This window comes from Xenopus laevis, chromosome 1L (assembly GCF_017654675.1).
Source record: "Xenopus laevis strain J_2021 chromosome 1L, Xenopus_laevis_v10.1, whole genome shotgun sequence".
Classification (NCBI taxonomy): domain Eukaryota; kingdom Metazoa; phylum Chordata; class Amphibia; order Anura; family Pipidae; genus Xenopus; species Xenopus laevis.
This window is the reverse complement of record NC_054371.1, coordinates 197,573,601-197,589,046: the sequence shown is the minus strand read 5'-3', so window position 1 is coordinate 197,589,046 and position 15,446 is coordinate 197,573,601. Positions and strand designations below refer to the sequence as shown.

The window sequence follows — 15,446 nt, the reverse complement described above, 5'->3', positions numbered from 1 at the left end:
CAAACTGTTAAACAAAGACTACATTACCCAAAATGCACTGGGAGATGCAGGCTTGGTACATTAGGGCAAGACAAAAAACTTTGGTTGGTTTCCAAAGTACAAACCAGCCAAACGCCCAAAAAGTAGCCCAAATCATGGCTAGTTTCTACTTTCAAACCCAGCCTGGGCTTCAAATTAGTAGCCACATTCGGCTGGAGAACCAGCGGCAACCCTGCCTTAGCTAATATCCATATTTCATCAATTACTCTTTGCAAGGGGAAAGCTGGGGTGAGGGAAACTGAAACAAATATCTTTACACAAATATATCGTTTAGCTGAAACTAGAACCACAGAGAAATGTGGAAAATAGTAGCAGCACTGACTCCTTTCTCTTAATAAAGTGCTCTCGTACATCGTGTACTACGGTAACTGCAAGCAGAGGATGCTGGGAGGGGCAGGGTTACAGCACACGGAGGTATAAAAGCAGGAAGATGAAGGAGCTTTGCCTGTGCGTCTATCGTGCTGAATGTTGTCAGTTGTAACCTGAGTTAAACACCTCTCCTGCCCTGACTGCTGCCCAGCTTTATGTGGTAATGTCCTTTGCTTGTACTGCAGCGCGATAAAGCTCACAGCTTCTGTGGGAGCTATTAAGGCTGAGAGCCCATATTAGAATCATCACGGTAGTGTGGGCAAAGTCAGTGCAATGCCAGTCTGGCCTCGGTCTGGATTAGGAATTGTTTTCATCAAGAGAAAATATGACTTTTCTACTCTAAATCATACAGTAAAATAATTGTAGTCATTTCTCAATGAATGTAATTTGCTGTAAAAAGTAAGTTTTAACCAAATGTAATTTTATTTTAAGTTTTCACCAGAATCTGATTTGCTTGTCAATAAATACACCCCAATTCCACCCTCTACTTTAATTTCAGTGCCCCATAAAAACCCCAGTACAGTCTTGCTCTTAATTCCTACCCTGACTGCACTCTCCAGTTACTACAAAAGACCCCTACTTATGGGTTTCTCAATTCTGGCCACTCCCACACCAACTGGAATTTACTACTCTGTCTAAATTGTAGGGTCCCTTCCAGTGGTAGAACTACTGGGGGTCCTGTTGCCTCTGGGTCCACCTCCCATTTGTTCCTGCCTGAACAGTAGACTAGGGGAGTTTTTCGATGCTATTGAAAAAGTGCGGGTCTGGAGACTATATACATAGTCCAAGTGTTCGCACCCTAATGATATTACCTTCCTGGGTGCACGGCCAATGTAACTTATATTTGTATTAACTCCGGTTTTCTTCAAGTAAAGTGATTTATTTCATAACATGCTGTATCCAACGTTTTGGTCCCTATTGGACCTTTATCAAGGATAATATATATATATGTATATATATAGTGAATAAAGTACCCCCTCTTGTAAAATATAAGCATATTATAAGTTACCAAGGAGTTTTATGACCAAATTAAAAACACGAGGCCGAAGGCCGAGTGTTTTTATACAGGTCATGGAACTCCGAGGTAACTTCTAATATCCTCATATTTTACAAATGGAGGTACTTTATTAATTATAATACACAAGTTTCAGTGAGTCATGTGACAGAAATGACATCAGAACTCACTGTTTATAACTGATAACATCAGAACTCACCGTTCATAAGGATATAATTTACAGGATATTTATAGCTTTTGTGTATAACTGGGGGTACTTTATTAATTATAATACACAAATTTTAGTGAGTCATGTGACAGATTTACATCACTACTCACCGTTTATAACTGATGACATCACTACTCACCGTTTATAAGGATATAATTTACAAGTTATTATTCATGGCTTTTGTGTATTATATAGTGAATAAAGTACCCCCTCTTGTAAATTATAAGGATATTATAAGTTACCGAGGAGTTTCATGACCATATAAAAACACGAGGCCGAGTGTTTTTAAACAGGTCATGGAACTTTGAGGTAACTTCTAATATCCTCATATTTTGCAACTGGAGGTACTTTATTTATTATGATACACAAGTTTCAGTGAGTCATGTGACAGAAATGACATCAGAACTCACAGTTTATAAGGATATAATTTACAAGATATTCATGACTTTTGTGTATTATATTCTTATATTAAGTTACCGAGGAGTTCCATAACCATATATAAACACGAGGCTAAAGGCTGAGTGTTTTTAAACAGGTCTCAACACTTAACGGATTCACTCGAACACGATTTCTAGTTAAAAATTACGTTGCTTTATTGATTCCATTAAAATTTGTTAGCTAATCAGAGATCCCACACACTGAAGTAAAAGTTTGTTTTTATACAGGGCATGGTACTCCAAGGTGACTTCTAATATCCTCATACAGTATTTTGCAGCAGGGGATACTTTATTTATTACAATACACAAGTTTCAGTGAGTCGTGTGACAGAAATGACATCACTAAGCTCCGATTAGAACCAATGACCTTCGGCCTTGTGCTTTTATGTGATCATGGAACTTTTCCTTAACTTATAATATACTTATATTTTACAATAGCTCTTATTTATCAATAACACTGTTTACTTATATTTATGGCCCAAACGTCAGCTCAGATTGTGGACTTTGATCAGGGCAGCTGCTTTTTAATTCCTTTATGTTTGGTAGAATACTGAAGATTTTGATGACAGTTTAGATTATTCTTTTACTATGGGGCAGATGTAAGAAGGGTCGAATATCGAGGGTTAATTAACCCTCGATATTCGACTAGGAACTAAAATCGTTCGACTTCGAATATCGAAGTCGAACGATTTAGCGCAAATCCTGCGATCGAACGATCGAAGGATTATTCGTTCGATCGAACGATTAAATCCTTCGAATCGAACGATTCGAAGGATTTTAATACAACGATCGAAGGAATATCCTTCGATCAAAAAATCACAGGCAAGCCTATGGGGACCTTCCCCATAGGCTAACATTGAGTTCGGTAGCTTTTAGCTGCCGAAGTAGGGGGTCGAAGTTTTTCTTAAAGAGACAGTACTTCGACTATAGAATGGTCGAATAGTCGAACGATTTTTAGTTCGAATCGTTCGATTCGAAGTCGAAGTAGTAGTCGAAGGTCGAAGTAGCCCAAAAAACACTTCGAAATTCGAAGTTTTTTTAATTCGAATCCTTCACTCGAGCTTTGTAAATCTGCCCCTATGTGTCTGCTATGATGGTGGCTGAAATGTACAGTTTATTAGTGTTACCAAGAGCATTGTTCATTGTCTAAACCCTATTCATGACTGTAGGCAATTTCTGTCTGCTCAAAGGCAAGGAGTTTTATATAGGGTTGCCACCTGTCCTGATGTCACACAGAAAGCCTGGTTTTTGAAGGGCTGACTGGGAAATCTGGACAGAACATTTAAGTGAATGACATGGGGATCAGCCAATCGCTGATGGCCACGTTATCACTCCCGCTCCTACGTCACACGCCCTTTTCCCGACGTCACTATCCCGCCCCTGATGTCTCCCGGCCCTTCCCCGACATCATCCGGCCCACCACCTGCCCGTTTTCCCAAAACAATAAAGGTGGCAACCCTAATTGGATAGCATTTCCCACGTTTTAGGGTCCATGAAATTTCCAATAATATTGTCTTTTTTTTTTTTTTTTTTGCTTGTAAAGGTTGTGTTGAAATGGATGCCAAAACGGACTTCTACCTTGCAGAAGATAACTTTAAAACGTGTTGTATTGAATTTGTGAAACATTCCCAAAATATTGCAGACGGGTGGGAATGGAAAAGTTTACAGGTAATTAAAAGCTTGTCTTTGAATGTCAATACAAATGACAATACATTTCACAGTGGGTTACCTTTGAGGTAACTTTTAGTATGTTATACTATATTATATTCCAAGCAACACAGCAATTGTTCCTCATTATGAATTATTTGCCTTCCTCTTTCCAGCATTCAAATGGGGGGGGTCACCGACCCGGCACCCAAAAAACTATTGTTCTATGAGCTTACTTAAAATGTTTTTTGTTATTGTTACTTTTAATTGCATATCTTTCTATTCATCCCCTTTCTTATTCATATTCCAGCCTCTCATTCAAACTAATGTCTGGTTGCTAAGGAAACAAGACCCTAGCAACCAGATAGCTGCTGTAATTCTAATCGGGAGAGCTAATGAACAAAAAGCTGAATAACTGAAAAACCACAAAACATAAAAAATAAAAAGCAAAGACAGATTGTTTCAGAATATCAATGTCTATGTGATACTAAAAGTGTATCTAAAGGTGGACAACCCCTTGTGATTTTTATGAAACGTAAACGTATAAACAGTATAATACAGTCAGTATGACTACTAGCTGACTATTCTTCAGCAGTTATTATCGTTCCATATTAATAATATACATTCTTACTGTACTTACAGAGATCTTCTTTTCCTTTACTGAAACATGACATTGGGCACCAGTGGGTTATTTCCTTGTCATGTTAAAGGATAGAAAACTGCAAGACAATTTAATAAGTAACCTTCTGCTGTCCTCGTTCACTTCCCTTTTACTGACTAGAGAAAGTAAAGGTTTCCCTGTAATAGGGCAAGGAGAGTGTTATGCCCACTGCCATGGTTCCATCCTGGAAAAGAAAACATTGCTATTTACGATAAGAGTTTCTCTTTCATTCCCATTCATTGGCATTGCACTAGGTACTAATAAAACTTGTCAAGTTATTGTGATCATGATAGATGATCTTCTATTGATTTTTAAAGGTTAAACTGACCTTATAATGGATTTTGTTGTAAATTTGAATAATACTTACAATTTGTCTTTTACCTGTAAGATGGATCAATGAGCTGCTGATTTCTTTGCACATGAAGTTGCTATAGCGACTGGAAGGGGCAGATTTATCAAAATGGGAAATTAGCGTTTACCACAGATAAACTCACCCACTTTCTATTCATTCCTATGGCATTTCTAGTGTATTTATCAACCCATAGTCATTGTTCTCTCTCTCTCTCTCTCTCTCTCTCTCTCTCTCTCTCTCTCTATATGCAGAAGGAGGATCATCACATTCTGTTTGTAGTTAAAATATGTGTCCTTTTATTTCACATAATACAGCATTCTATCCAACGTTTCAACCTTTTTCATCCTTCATCCGTCGGATAGATTGCTGTATTTGTGAAATAAAAGGACACATTTTTTCACTACCAACAGAGTGTACTGATGCTCCTTCTGCATATATCTTACAATATTGATCGTGCACCTCTGGCTTTGACAAGTTTGAGTGTGGGCACTGTGGGACATTTATATACACACACACACATATATATATATCTATATATATATATATATATATATATATATATATATATATATATATATATATATATATATATATAATTTACTGACTTCAAAAATATTCCATATTATATATCTATATATATATATATATATTTATATATATATATATATATATATATATATATATATATATATAGTCCAATGATAAGGGTGCACACTGGGATTTTGTAGTTAAAACTTCATGTTTATTAAATAAATTTAAAACAGGAACCGGCCAACGATTCGGTCTTTCTCTAAAACCTTTATCAAGACCTTGATAAAGGTCTTAGAGAAAGACCGAAACGTTGGCCGGTTCCTGTTTTAAATTTATTTAATAAACATGAAGTTTTAACTACAAAATCCCGGTGTGCACCCTTATCATTGGACTATAGATAATGCAGCTTTTTTAGGGTAGCACCCAGGTATGTGATTTATATATACACATTTTTGAACCCTTAATGGATGGTGTGCGTTAGGACTTCGATTCTATATATATATATATATCCTTGATAAAGGCCCAGACATGGGCCGAAACGTTGGATGCACAAGTTAAAATAAAAAAATCTTTTTTCACGAAATTTTGGAGTGCGGGTCCTTATCCAATGATTGTATGCTGAAGCTTTGACCGAGCACCCACAGTATCTTCAAGACTGGATCTGAGTGCAAGCGTTGTTCTATATATATATATATATATATATATATATATATATATATAGCCTTGAGAAAGGTCCCAGTGGGGACCGAAACGTCACGTTGGCTGGAACATGCTTTACTAACATACTAAATACACTTTTCTATTGAAAAAAACCTGTGTTGCTGGTTCATTCTGGAAATATATGAAAACTTTAACCGTGCAACTGGGTGTAGTCGAGAAGCGGAGTGCCACCCATCTTATCAATATATATATATATATATATATATATATATATATATATATATATATATACAGTATATAGTTTTTGAAGTCAGTAAAATTCAGAGTATTTCCCCAGATGTATATGCAAGCTGGATGGAAGCAATACACAGGGAATTCTAGGTTGTTTGCAGTAATGTAACTAACATTGGTCAAGCTTTGGTACAGGAATTGCAACAGGGCCCCCTCCAGGTTCAATGGTGGTGTGCTTGCATGTTGAAAAACTCCTCCAGACTGCTGTGCCATGCACCCTTGGTACAAGGCTTCCGGTCGCGAACAGAGAAGAGGATTCTGCTAGCAGGGAGGGGCTGAAATCGGCCTGCGGATTTTAGCAGGCTGATTTAAGCCCCATCTGGCCCTAGTCTTAGATCACTGCATCCCTCCACTTTGTCTTCCCAGTAGAACCAGCAACGTTTGATTAGTTGGAGCTGTTGTTACTGTCAATAAGGGGCTTCCTCAAGAGCAGGATACTCAAGCTAAGAATACATAGCAGAAAAAAAAATCTAATTTATAATATTTAACAAAAGTATTTAATGAGATACATATGGTGTTCCTTCAATGGGCCTTAGCCTTTCCAAGCACAGCCAATGCACAGGTTTTGAAAGCTTTGTCAAAGGATTTAACCCAAAGAGCCCCTGTAAATAGTGAAGCCTAAGCACGTGCTTTTGTACCTAATCATTAACAATAAGTGACTCACTGTACTCATTCCAAGTAGACTATAAAGCAGATCACATCACTGAAGTACCATCTAGCTTTCTCTTCTTTTTTAGAAGCAGGGAAACTCTTGACTATGATGAATGTATTGCAAGTATAAATGTGTTTTTTTAGACGTTTTAATGGGATACAATGCATTGGTTTTTGATGAAAAGGTCTGGAGGGCCAATTTTTTGGTTTAAGCCTCTTTACTGCCCACTGTAATCTCTAAACTGAACTAGACCCTTGTGAATTGCCTTCAGCTTAGTTGGAGTGCCTCTTCTGTTCCACATTCCATTTTCTACCCACTGACTTTCCTCCCAGCCCAATGCAAGTAATCATCGTTTAAGCTGATTTACAGTAGTTCCCAAACTGCCTCCCTTAATGGACACCAAGGCTATCAGTAATCATAGGGTCCCATACTAAAAAGTTAAAAGGACCCTCAAACCAGGATGGTGGACCTTGCCAACAATGAAAAAATAAATTCCCAGTGGGCATACACTAATCTGTTTGGCAACACACCTGTTATGCAAAACCGTCAAGATCCAGCCAGACTCCAAACCCTCCTCACAAGTCTCGCCCATTTTATGCAAGATGGATCGTTTGCTTTAATTTTGTTATCCCCCTTTACCAAAAGACTCCTGACTGCAGTCCGGAGTCTTCCTTGATGGCGGCCCTGGTATAACATATGATTATTGGAGAGGATTTTACAAATATGTGTGTGTGTTTTCACTGGCAGCAATGTTATTTGAAACACATAAAGGTAAACAAATAAATGTGTATTTTGCTAAAATGTTCTATATAGAAATGTCCCATTGTACATAACAATAGCCTTGCAACCTTAAAATGTTCTATATAGAAATGTCCCATTGTACATAACAATAGCCTTGCAACCTTGTGTGAGCACATGAAGCATAGAAAGTGACCCGATACTCATATATTGAGTACAATCCTGTATAAACTACATTGCTACAATTGGGTGCATGGACTATAAAAGGAAAAAGGTCTTCAGTTATTTTAGAAAACAATAATGATGGAAACAACAATCTACATTTTTGAACTTGTGTCATATTTCTGGCCAATCAGCCACATAGCACATTTGTTCATGTTTATATGTATAAAAAGCCTTGGTAGCATAAGAATATGTTTTCAAACTCGCAGTGTTTGAATGAATGAAGTATTATTTCCCTGCCATACTGATGAAAATGCGAAGTGATTTTTAATAATTTACTCTGTGAGTCACAGAAGATATATCAGCAATCTACAATGTACCATGTCATTAGTTCAGTTAGAAGGTTTATTTACATTATGGTAACTATAAACCAAAAATAATGCAGATGTTGCATGAGACACCAGAAGCAGGCATTGATATGCTAGTGTACAGTGCCTGGCACTTTTAAACCCAAGATAAAGCATAACTTTATAGACATAATAGGTAAGGAATAAGGAATTTTCACTGCGAAAATGACTCCCATAGACTCGAATGGGTGAACAAAAATTGTCACGCGTCAAAGATTATTTGTTGTTGATAGACTTCAATACATTTTGCTCAATTTTCAGTTTGCAGATTTTAGCCGAAGTGAAACAGGTCAGATTCGCCCATCACTAATAATAGGGAGTTAATTTCTTAACAGATTGCAGTGTGCAAAGTGTTCAGGGCACACGTTTAGATTAGGGGAGATTATTCGCCTGGCGACAAAACTCCTCTTCTTCGGGGCGACAAATCTCCTCTTCTTCAGGGCGACTAATCTCCCCCCTGAACTGCCTCCCGCCAGCTGGAATGTAAATCGCCGGCGGGGTGGCACTTGGAGCCTTTCATTTTCCGAAGTTGCCCGAAGTTTCCTCGTGAGGCATACTTCCGGCGATTTACATTCTAGCCGGTGGGAGGCAGTTCGGGGAGATTAGTCGCCCCGAAGATGTGGAGATTTGTTGCCGGGGTAACTAATCTCCCTGGATCTGAGCATGTGCCCTGACCCTAATAACTGGTTTCATTGCAGAGTAAAGAAAAGTATTATCCTTTCTGCAAACAAATGGCTTGTAAAGTAAATATTATGGGGCAGCAGAGTTGTCTGAGAGAGGCAACATTTTTAAACTTCACATAGGATACCTATGCCTCAGTATTTTGCTTTGGTTTTCTGAATATCATCATGTCATCTATCTATCTTAAAAAATTCTAAAAAATTCTAAAAATTTCACTAGGCACAGAGAAAAAAAACATTCACAAATGATTTTTTACCCATATGCATTTCTTTAAACTTGCATTTGCTCAGGATGCAAGTTTGCCCAGGAAAGCCCTGGAATTACCACCTACCTGAAGAAGGCACAATTTCCATGGGTTTCTATTTCATGTTGCACCTACAGGCAATCCTACGAGTGCCAGCTGAATTGCACACAAATGGCTCACACCAGCAGTACCAAATAGAGACAACTTTTGCAGTGAGCAATAACATTAAACTTCTGTGAAAGAATGTTGTATTGTGGGTACAAATATGTTTCTTAAGACTGTACAAAAATTTCCGGAGCCAAGCCATATTTAGTACAGATGAATAACAATCTCAACTTAGTTTTATGTTTATTCTTCTTTGTACTTATGTGTAAGCCTTTTATAATGTGTGGAAATCTCAAGCATTGGCACTTTTTGTCAGAATTGTTGTATTTTCAACAACAGAACCCTTAACGTCTAACTGCTGTGCATAATTCCCTATTGCAGCAACTATTCTATGCGATGAGGGAGGTCTTTATTTTCTGGCTGCTGTATATCTAAAAATAAAGTGCTTTTAGCAATACAATGTTCTCAACCCAGGCTATTTGGTTCTAGGGATTGCTACTTCTTAATTAGTTTTCTAAACTGATCTTTCAGTTTTGCTTTAAGAAACTATATAGAGACTCATTTCTGATATATATTATTAATAACCAGAAGGCATCCATTCTATCAGCAAATTAGTTTGTATCTTTCAGTGAGTACAAAACAAGTAGTTTATATGTAGCTACTCTAAAGCACTGCTTTGTGTTATTTTTTTATTTATTTGGGCAAATACACTTTTTGAGTCCTCATTTAGATGTGTAACCTTCATATTCATTTTAATAAAACATACAAGCTTAAAGTGGACCTGTCACCTACACATAAAAAGCTGCATAATGAAAGTCCTTTGCAAATTAAATATGGAACACCAACTTTTTTTCATTAAAACATCCATACCTGTTATAAAGTTGTTTAAATATCTGAACTGTCAATCAAATATTACCTGCCCCGCCTCTATGCCCGTGGCATAGAGGAGGGGCAGTCAATTACTTTCACTTTCCATTCAGCACTTCCTACATTTCACTGCTCTCCTCACATCCCCCCTTCCCTCCTCAGGCTCTATATTTGTGTAGGGAACTGCACATGGACATTAGGTCCCCCATTCTGGTGCATACACAAGATTTTGGGTTCCCCTTAAAAACCGTGTCCACAAAATGGCAGCTGCCTGCTTGTTGTGATTGTATAATTCCAAGATATAAGGAAACAAAATTTAAATAATAAATATAGTGTAAATAAAGTTTATTTTGCTCAACTAACATGATAGAAAAGAATTTGAAATTATTTCTTAGGGTGACAGGTCCCCTTTAAACATGAACAAGCTTAAATATGAACCTGAAATTGCAGATGTATATAACTACAGGATTTTAAAAACTGAAAATAAATATTTATAAATAGAATATTTATGCATCTAACCTGTTGGTGTTTTAGTGAAAAAAAACTGGGGTTGGGAGCAAGACCGTGACCAGTGCCAACAAAGTACTTTGCCATCATTGTTGCTCAGCATTGTTTCTGATTTCGGTATCTTATCATTTTGTTTTGGAACACTGGCACCAGTGGCATTCTCAGTTTGCTGTTTTTTAAAAACATGACCTCTGCCCAAGATGATATAAATAAGAGACATTTAAAAAATAAATTGTGATAATTTTAATTATTACGTAATGGTTTCCAAGTGTATTTGTACCATAAATTGTGTGATTTTTTAAATATAAATTCTGCAGTGTGGAACAAGGTTCATGTGGAGTTATCGACGTGATTTCACTGCCCCCCTACAAAAAAATGTATGGCCCCATGACTAACACTTTAAGGAAAGAGAGGTACAGGTATTGATTCATTATCTGGAAACCCCTTATCTAGAATGCTCAGAAATATGGGCCATCTCCCATAGACTCCAAATAATCTAATTTTTTTTTAAATAAATTCCTTTTATCTCTGTAATAATAAAATAGTACCTTGTACTTGATTCAACTAACATAATTAATCCCCAATAGGCAAACCCTGCCTAATGGGTTTATTTAGGGGGTTATTTATGAAAGGTTGAGTTGTTTTTTTCTCAAAAAATTCAAGTTTTGGAGGGTTGTTTTCAATAAAAACTTGAACCATTTAAAGATGTTTGTAGCCTTTATGATGTTCGGGGTACAGTACTGGATAACAGGTCCCATAGCTGTATTACAGGGAATTTGATGGTTATTGTTGGTAATATTAGGATAGGGAGGTATTTTGTACTGTACATCAAATTATAACCAAAAACATAAATAGAAACCAAGTGCACTATGCTAAAAATGTGTTAGTCAGATTGAACAGCAGTAAACGAGAAGGTTATAGGAACTTTAAAATATTTTTCTGAAATTACAGTGAAATCTAATTGATCAACTAAGTAAGATTAATATCAAAGTAGTTTTACATGAAAATGAACAAGGGAAAGTAGGAATTATCAGGGCACAGAAACTTGATTGGTTGAGCTACCAGTGAGTACATAGAATAAGCTAATGTTTCTTAGAAATTATTAGAGAAGACTGGCCTACTGTATCTGAAGTTTACAGCTGGGTAATCACAAGACCACATTATCAATGAAAATGTTATTTTATATTGTTTGCATGGTTTTATTTTTAAAAGCAAGGTGCTGTATATCAGATTAGTATTTAAAAGGAATATTTATCTTTATTACAGTTTTTAAAAAGAAAATGATATTGGCATTTAAATGAGATTTACAATTTGGTTTAATTAAAAAAAAAAGGATCTCTTCAATATATCTACCTGCAAATGTAGTGTTGTATAAGCGTCTTGTAGTGCCAGCTGGGGGCCTCTGGCATACTCACATTTCAGGGATTTTCATTCTGACATAGACAGGACCTTACACAGCCAAGGTATTGGCAATCACCCTGGCTATGCAGTTTTATCTTATTTACAGGTAAATATTTTGAAAATGATCTATTTTTTTTTTTTTTTTTTAAATTAGACCGAACTGTAAATATTGTTTAAATGGCAATATCTCTTTATTTTCAAAAGCTGTTATAAAGAAGAACATCCCCTATAAAGGGACAGTATAGCCCATTTTCAACAGGGCTTAGATAGACAGATAAATAGAAAGATAGATAGATAGATAGATAGATAGATAGATAGATAGATAGATAGATAGATAGACACTGATCATTCCAAAACTGTGTAATTTTTTTTAAATAAGAATATACAAGGGCATGGTGCTTAAAACAAACAATGTTTGTTTTTAATGCAATGCATATAAACAATACATACTAAACATATAATAAATAAAAAGTGGTGGCATACTTTTCAAAAACACAGCTGCATTATACTTATAATATGAAAATACTAATTACCTACTGTGAAACACTACAATATATGCACAATGCACTCAACTTTATAGATATTGTTAAACAATACGTACCAAAGTGCAGTGTGCCATATTATTAACAAAAACACAGCAACCTGAAGATAGCAATGTTTAAAATATCCAAAAAAGCAAAAAAAACGGTACTCAATATCAAAATAGTTATAAAAACGTAATAACTATTTATTTTGGTTTAGCTCAATAAATAACAAAATAAATACCGGTATATACATTTTACAAGCCGGTATATACATTATACAAGCCGTATTCATTGCTTTCATAAACTGCCTCTTTAATATATTATGTGAATGCAATGTGCACCTAAAGTTTCTGGGTTTTTTTTTTATGAATCCAGGGAACAGATGAAGGCTACATGTATAAAGTCTGCTACCATTCGAGGCCTAAATGTATAGTATCATCTGAAAGAAAAGAAACTGATGAAGACGAAAGGGTGTCCATTGTTAGTGAAACAGTAAGTCTTTCATAATGTCTCACTTGTACAAACAGTAATTATTTGCATACATTTCTGGTTAAAAATCAGGATAGTTTTGTCTATGTACCACTCACATCAACCCACATATTGCCCCTTTCCATCCTGCCATACTACGATGCATGGAACCACCACCATATCCATGTAGATTGCTCTACCTTTGGGTTGACGAATAAGGAAATATCCAATAACCAAAGTGAAATATTGGCAGTATACATATGGAAGTGGAAAGTTACTGCTTGCTTATTACTTCTTTAAAAAAAAAAAACATTCAACATAAAGCACTAAGTATTGATACTCTGTCTTATAAGGTGGCCTAAATTAACAATGTTGCACCATTTCCGAAATAATTTGGCACAAGCTGAAAAATATACAGCATGTAGCAGTTGATTCTCTATTGCATTTATTCTTTAATGTGGAGAGCAAAACTTAAAGCAATTGTGCCCCATCATTTCTGAGTGAAGATTTAAAATTTTACAGAAAACATGCCCATAGAGGAGCAAGCAATTACAGTAATTTTGATAACACTTTTTTTTTTTTAAAGGGATTCTGATTTTTATGGTGTCGTTTTTATTTCTAAATTACATTGCAGCAGTAAAGAGTGACTAATGTTTATCAGTGCACAAGTCACATGGCACAGCCATCTGGGAAACTAACAACATGTCTAGCGCCATGTAAGAAAATTAAATAGAAAAAAAAATCTGTTTGCCCTTTTGAAAAATGGATTTCAGTGCAGAATTCTGCTGGAGCAGCACTATTAAAAACCCCCCCAAAAAACATGTTTTCCTGTGACAGAATCCCTTTATGTCTGATATATATATTGAGGTGCCTGAGTGACAATGGGGGAGGAGCAAAGACAGAGGGGAAAAAAAAAGTGATTTAACAGGGGGCAAGTGATACTAACATGGAGTGCTGACAATATAGGAAAGAAAGAGGGGAAATATTGGAGGATCACACATTTACATTAATCTATTTAATGTGTACCAATAACACCATTTAATGTGTACCAATAACACCAAATCCTCCTTCAATTAATTATATCTGCATTTATCTCTGTATGGTCTAACAGGAAGGTTGGCCTACGCAAGGCTACTTTTAGACAATAATTAAACAGATATCTAAATTATTAACATCTTCATAGAAGCTAACTGAAAAACAAAAGAAAAATAATTATAACTTTCCATTAGGAACATACAGGTGGTAAACAAATATGAAATGATAGTGGCACTTTAATGCCTATTTTATTACTCAAGCATTTTACTTCCATGCTGCTTTGTATGTCCTTGGAGATTGAATACAATGATGCTGTGTTTGCTCTGTCTTTGATCTCTCCTGAAATTCTATTTTATTTCCCCAAAAGAGTATGCTTGACTGACTGATACTTCCTTAAGTAAATCAGAGCATATTTAGAAGCAAGTGGCTGGGAGAGCTTAAAACCTTACTCTCCTAACCTCCAGCAAATATATATTTTTGTGTCAGCCACAATCTTGTTTCCTTGTGACCTTACAGAGCTGATTATCACTGTCAAGAAAATTGGTTTTGTTATGAATTGCTAGCAAATAAGCTTTACACTATCTGAAAGTGAACATAAAACAAGCTTTTGTGGCCAAATATGTGTTCCATTAGCAGATCCTCGGAGCTGGAATGCAGCCTTTGCTGTTATATTAAATACATTAATAAAAATCTTCAGACATCTTACTCCAAAGGGGATTTTTATGTGTACCATTTGCCGATTGTGTTACAACATTAAATAATTTTAAATAAATTCCCTATTATAGCTTTTTACTGTACATGCAGGATTAGAGGTCTAACACTGACATAATTAATACAAAGTACACACAGTGGAAATGTAGGTGGAGTGGCTTTATAGGAATATTTAACATGTTATCCATGCAATTTAACAAATCTGTACTGACAAATTAAATCTGAGGTTTCCTTTTCTCCAACACTACACTTAATGTTTCAGTGTTTAATGATTCCAAGTTCTACAATATTTTTTTCATTACTCATGAGTAATCGAAAGAGAGAAACTGACCAAATTCCTGGGGAAGCCCAGGGTCCCCTGAAGAAGTCATTATTGATACCGCTGGCATAAAAGCCAAGAAAGAAACCAAGTTTGACCTTCAGATTGGCACTCACAGATACAGGGCAGCCATCAGGGGGGGACAGGGGGGAGAGATGTAGGGGGCCCGAGGGTAAGGGGGGCCTGGCCACGCTGCACTTTCTTGATTAGCCGGGCCCCCCTGCTTTCTGAGAGCTGCTGACTTCTGGAAGGCAGGGCGGGAGCACAAGGGGAGGTATCTTCTGTCTATTACTTCCCCTTATTGGTCACTGAGTTTAAGTCCCGGTTGAGCTGCTCAGGGATTGGATAGCTGAGGTTTGAACATCTCCTCCAGCTCATCCAATCACCATGCAGCTTTACCAGGACTTGAAATTCT

At 36.4% G+C, this 15,446-nt stretch overlaps 1 protein-coding gene across 5 annotated transcripts in view; it reads left to right on the top strand.

Moving 5' to 3' along the window:
* The first annotated feature begins 411 nt into the window (after nucleotides 1–411).
* Nucleotides 412–15,446, top strand: part of atg10.L (autophagy related 10 L homeolog) — a 78,492-nt gene continuing 63,457 nt past the window's right edge. For 4 of the 5 annotated variants that reach the window (XR_005962408.1, XR_005962410.1, XR_005962407.1 and 1 more), the window contains exons 1-3: nucleotides 412–568; nucleotides 3,612–3,736; nucleotides 12,874–12,990. Coding sequence is in view for 1 of the 5 variants with exons in the window: in XM_018264785.2 (XP_018120274.1) it covers nucleotides 3,623–3,736; nucleotides 12,874–12,990 (231 nt within the window). In the remaining 4 variants the exon portion in view is untranslated. The other variant, XR_005962409.1, reaches the window with a different exon arrangement.